Source organism: Callionymus lyra, chromosome 13 (genome assembly GCF_982586985.1).
Source record: "Callionymus lyra chromosome 13, fCalLyr1.hap1.1, whole genome shotgun sequence".
Taxonomy (NCBI): domain Eukaryota; kingdom Metazoa; phylum Chordata; class Actinopteri; order Syngnathiformes; family Callionymidae; genus Callionymus; species Callionymus lyra.
The window spans coordinates 14,506,181-14,512,057 of record NC_141830.1 but is presented as its reverse complement, the minus strand read 5'-3'; the positions used below and the strand labels follow the sequence as shown (position 1 = coordinate 14,512,057).

General features: G+C 38.5%; 1 protein-coding gene across 3 annotated transcripts; it reads left to right on the top strand.

The window, feature by feature from the left end:
• Nucleotides 1-1,629: 1,629 nt before the first annotated feature.
• On the top strand, nt 1,630-5,652 carry LOC148067500 (uncharacterized). 3 transcript variants are annotated; one of them, XM_087805642.1, is made up of 4 exons: nt 1,630-4,233; nt 4,849-4,983; nt 5,227-5,304; nt 5,372-5,652. In XM_087805642.1, the coding sequence occupies exons 1-4, from the start codon at nt 1,770-1,772 to the stop codon at nt 5,494-5,496; spliced, it is 2,802 nt and encodes a 933-aa protein (XP_087661768.1). In that variant the 5' UTR covers nt 1,630-1,769; the 3' UTR covers nt 5,497-5,652. The 3 variants fall into 3 exon arrangements, with proteins under 3 accessions (XP_087661768.1, XP_087661767.1, XP_087661769.1); XM_087805641.1 differs by having other exon boundaries at nt 5,369-5,652; XM_087805643.1 differs by lacking the exon at nt 4,849-4,983 and having other exon boundaries at nt 5,369-5,652.
• The last annotated feature ends 225 nt before the right edge of the window (nt 5,653-5,877 follow it).

Here is a 5,877-nt window from a genome sequence, read left to right as displayed (position 1 = left end):
CGAGCGGGTCCGGAGGATGATGCTGCTGCTGAGAGATCTGGATGTGATGGTCCGGGAGGAGGAGACTGACGCTGGGGGAGAGAGAGAGGGAGAGAGAGAGAGTGAGTGAGAGAGAGCTGCGCTGTTGCTGCTCACCCGCTCTCTTGTTGTGGAGCGAAAAAGGTTATTATTATTTGTTTTTATCTTCCTTTTAAATTCAAAATAGCAGCACAGACGCCACGACACAGCCGCCAGGGCAAGTATCTCTCTGTCTGTCGCAAACACCTTTAGAAGTCATCACTTCCGCCGACGAAGAAGAAGAAGGTTTTGGCGCCAGCGTCATATTAAATTAGCTGTTAGCTTGTCAAGTGTAGGATTACTTGCTAAAAAATACTTCTTCCACCGGGTGTAAGTATAAGCGGCGTGTAAACATGAGGAAAATGTATATATATGATGTAATAATTTATAGCTGCTAAATGGTTAATTGTGTTACTATTAGTCTAATGTAATTGATAATTAGCTTTAATAGCTAGTTGTTTTGGCTAACTCGTCTACTCCGAGGGGGCAAGGAAGATAAAATCTTGATAACTGCTAATAATAACAACAAATATCCGATCGATTTATGGTTGGGATCATTTCCAGAGTATTATGTTCCTTTTTACAGTTGTAGGGACACATCTAAGTCTATTTTAATGTAGTGACTGAAGCTTGGTTGTCATCGCCTTTTTCTTCATCTAAAATGACACGCTTAAAAACATCCAAATACCTCCATGGTGCTGGTCTGTAATGTCCATCTTGTATTGAATGACAATGGGAATTGTTTTTAATATTTTATTGTTTGTAGCAGAAGTTCCCAGTCTCTCAGCTCCTGCCAGAAGTCCATCTCCTTATTAAAGGACTTTGTCAGTAAAAGTGCACAAGATTTAGGCCTAGCATCTTCTGCTAAAAAAAACCTTAAAATATATAATTGTTTATGTTAAGTTTCAAACTATTTCTTAAGTTAAGGCTTCAATACAAAATGGACATTACAGACAGAGTATTGAGGTAATTGAATTTGAAAAAAGGGTTTCTCCCAACTCATAGTCAACATGAGAGTAGAAAATAAATTAAATTCGAATTTTGGTTGAAATAAGCCATTGACAGAAATAACGAAAATTAAGCAATTAAGTGCTGAAATAGACACAAAAAATATACCCACACTATTAGAGACAACGGAAAGTATCACATATCTGTAAAAACATAAGGTTGTACCTTAAAAAATGTCAATTTTTTTATCCATCTATGAAAGTTAACTTTAAATTTGTTTCAACATTTCTATATGGAAATTAAGTCACTATGTGTATACAGGGTCAAGGAAACAGTAAAAGTATAACAAGTGACAATCAACTTTGCAATCATTTAAACCATTGTTATTGATTTTGCTGGCCTTAAATCAGAAAAGCATCTTTTAAAATAATGCAATTGAATGTTTGCAGATTTATTTGCGCCGTTATTCTTGATGGACATTTTGTGAGTTGTGCTGTTTCTATTTTAGGAATAAACAGACAAGGAAAATGGATGCAGTCACATGTGGCGATCTGAGTCTTCAAGCTAAGAGAGAAAACTCTTTACTGGCTGCTTTTATGCAGCCAAGGGCAGAACTCACACTGTCTGTTGCATTTCAAAAAACCTTTACTTCAACATTGCCTGAAAACAATACTCTCCTGTCGTGCAGAGGTGAATGTGAAGAAAACAGAAAACATTACAACCGACCAGAAGATACTGAACTTAATGCATTGACTGAACAAAATATGACTTTACCGACAGGTGCAGAAATACTGTCACCTGATGTCAGCCTTGGTACTGCAGATATAGACTCTGAGAAATCTTCATTTAATGACAACCATAAGTCCAATTTGAACACAGAGGATAGTGCGGATATGACTTCAGCCGTTTCTCACAAATCAGGGATCCCCCCAACTGACAGTCTTGCTGATTGTGAGGATCCAGGAAAAGAACTTGAAGACAACACCTCCGGGGGCTGTAGAGCTTTCACTACACATAGCAACAGTGAGACACTGATGAAAAGTGACATCATCAGCTTGATTTCAGTGAACACAAAGGATGGATACATGTCAGATTGTTTTTGTAAAGATGAACCAAGAGATGCAGGCTACATCCCTTATAGTCGAGCACCTAAAGGCAAGGAAAAGACTGACATGAAGCACGAGTGCAGCAATTCAGATAAAACCGGCGGAAACGGGAAGAAAGAGGTGACAAGTCATATCGCTGCATGTGATAATGGTGACTCTAATCTATCCTGCGAAGAGGATTCCTGTGGGAATGCTGCCATAGGTGAAAGAGGAAAAATTGAATTGCAAAATTGTGAAAATGTCCCTGTCCGTAATGGTGGAACAGAAAGCCTAGTTAATGAGAATGGCACGAAGAAGAATACAATCTCTGCCTCCTTAAAATGCACCAAGGGATCAGTTGATTGCGAGGATGTGGATCGTGACAGAAATTCTGCGATTTTTAATGACGTATGTGAGAAAAGCATAAACCGCGCTGCTGGCAAGATGACAACTAAGCCTCAGAGTGAAAAGGGTGATCGCACATCAGTAATTCTGATGGCTGCAAGGATGAGTCAAGAGGCAGCTGAAGGAGATAATGAGCCAAGACCTTTCAGTGTGATTGACCCTGCAATCTGGAGAAATTGTGACAGGGTTGAGGAAAAAAGATGCCACAGCACAGGTGTAGTATTATCTCAATCATTAAAAGCCTGTGAGGTAAAAAGGCCTCTTCCAGTGTTTTCCGATATTGGCCTAAATCTTGAGCAGACTGAATGCTTTTTGGACCGAAGCAGAAAAGAGAGCAAAGAGGAAAACAAGGATTTTTCCCAGTTAGCCTCCGAAACAACTTTGTATTCTGGCACAGTCAACAAGATACATGATGTGAATGGTGATGAAGGCAGCTGTCATCCAACATCTTTTCCCAGCAGGCACAGACCTGAAAATCTAGACCTGAAGTCTAGAGATGACAGACATACATGTCTGTCTTCTTTGGGAAATCAGTTAGAGGAGCAAAACCATTCATGCCTCTCATTTGTTGATTCTGAGCACCAGAAGACGCAGGAGTTTCAGCCAAGAATCCCAGTAATGGATGTCACACATGAGACAAGAGAGAGACAAGAATTGGCTAAATTAGGAAAAGATCTGAAGTTTGAGAGTGTTGGCTTTGCTGAAGACACTTATCTTGATCAAAGTGAGGAAAAGTTGGAAGTAGTGGAAATATCAAGTGTTGACGTCTTCGACGATATGATAGTGGACATTTCAGAGAACTGTGGAGAAACACTGTTGCCACATGAACAAAGAGCATATTTGTACTGGTATGATCACTCATACAGTGCTAACAATATTGCAAATGTAGAAGGAAAAGCTGAGATGGAAAACTGTGAACTGATAAAAACTCCTTACACTGAATTCATGACAAATGAGAAAAATAATGGCTTACTTGAATACAAAAGTAGAGCTGAAGATAATGGAGAAAGCAAAATGAACCATTTTTATCTAACAAGTGAAACACTTGTGCCACGTCCACATGGTCTGAGCCCAAGATGCCAGTCACGAAATGTAGTCACCAACTCATCAGCTCTGAACAGCGTAGCTCCAGCACCGTCTGTCCTAACTCATCCCACTCAGCTGCAGAGAGAGTTTGATATTTTCGAAAAGATCTGTCTCTCACCAGATGATGACGATAATGATCAGGACCTGGGCGGCCGCTGTGGACTTACCAGCTTGCAGGGGCAGCTGTTGAAAACACCCCAGAAAAAACTTCACCAAACCATGCCAGGGGAAGAAGGAATTGGACACATGTTTATTACACAGAATGAGGCGGAAAATAAAGACAAAGTCGAGAACTCTCAGTGTAATTTCGAAAAGAAGAAGGAATCTGTGAGCAATGATTTGAATGTCAATGGACTTCCGTCAGATCTCATGAATCTGGATCCAAAGCTGACTATTCAGGAGTTAAACACTGACAAATCTTTTTCCAGAAAAAGTGACCATACTCAGTCAGACTCTGAGTTTGAGATGAAAAGTCAATTTGAAATGGTCTTAAAGGAGCTGAAAATGTACTTTGAAATCAGCAGGGATGATTTGGAATATAGCTATGGTGCCATATCACATGTAGAAAGTCATGCTAAATCAGATGGCCGGTCAAGCAACAAAAAACACCACAGTAGCCCAGAGGACTTGGATCTTGAAGATTCATTGGCAGGTAACAAAACGAACTTGTAAACTTTGTCTGTCGTCACGCCATTAACATACGAAAACAAGAGACTTGGAGTGAGCAGTCCACCTCCAAGTTGCCTGTTTTCATCTGTATTTCGCTACATTTATTTATCTATTTGATGCTTTTTTAGCAGTTGAAATATCAACATCATTATTAATTCAAATAAAAGGGGTTGAGTTTAACCACAGGTAGCAGCACATAGTAAACAATAGCACAGTAGCTCTAATCTCAACAGATGGTAATTGAGAACACTATTTATTTGTACCATACATAAGAGTCCCTGAAAGATTACATTAATTTATTTTTGAATACATTTTTTTGACATATAAATGCAGGCAAACACAAATGTTTCTTTGCAGATTATTTTTAAAAATGATGGTTTAAAATACAGACGCTGTGCATCTATATTCAACTTAAGCCAAGGTCACCTAAAATGTCAAAGTTAATAAGTAGCATTTGACTTGAATTAGGTATGAGGTATTAATTAATTTTAGTTTTGTTTGTGTCATTTGAGAGTTTTTGTGGGTTTATTTTTTTTCAGTTATTGAACATAGTTTTTTTTAAGCAGCAAGCCTGTCCAAATAATCATTGTTGTGGCAGAGTGCAGCCAGAAAACATTTGGAGGTGTTTCAGCAGTTTCTACTCTTGGTGGCAACCACTGTGGGGAACAGGAGGTTCCCTGTGGCAGCTTTTTATGCATGGAAGAATCTATGAATACCCGGGAGGAACAAAGAGGTGCACATCAGCATTACTTTTATTTCATAATACCAACAACACAAACACAAAAGTATTTTCCTGTTCACAGGCACAAAGTAAATACCATTTAGTTTATTGATTTTCCTCTATGATGACAGCTCTATAACCTTGCCTGCTGCTGTTAAATGATACCCTTCTGTGAATACGAAAACAATGTTTGAACATAAACAAGCTTAAGTGAATTCAAACCTATACATGAATAAATATCTTTATGTTTTTCAGAACTCCAGAGTCCAGAACTGAAGAGGAAATGGTGTCCATCATTTGATTGCAGCCCTGTCATGGAACAACGTTTTCACCGTAATTCACACAAAAAGATTTATGTAACAATTCACATGTAAAATACTGATTGTTTTTTTCAAAGTAGTAACAGCTGATAATAACAAACGTCTGGGCCCACTCAGAACTTGTATGAGGCCAATCCGAGTGGGACTCTCCAAGAAGGCAAAACCGAAACGACTTCACCGGCATCATCCATCAATTGAAGTTTGAGTGAGGTGCTTATATCTGTTTCCTTCATTCTGTTATTGTTCTGCTGAATCTAATTGTTACTTTGGAAGACTATTGTAGAAGTATTTAAAAAAAGTAGATTTTATAATCCTGTCCTTCTAACTTATTCACTATTTATTGATACTGAGCAGCTCATATTTAAATGTCATCGTGTTATCCTGTAGCTGTATTTATACAATACTCAACTTGTTCCTTTATGTGTAGGTGTGTTCAAACAGCCTCGAGAAACAATTCTGTGTTCTGTTGGGATCATTAAAAGAGATCTTGTGCATACAAACACGTCCTGGAGAAAATCTGTGGGAGTGTAGTAGAGTTGCTTCTCCGGTCATTTGATCATATTTACATATTTCCATTATTAATGTT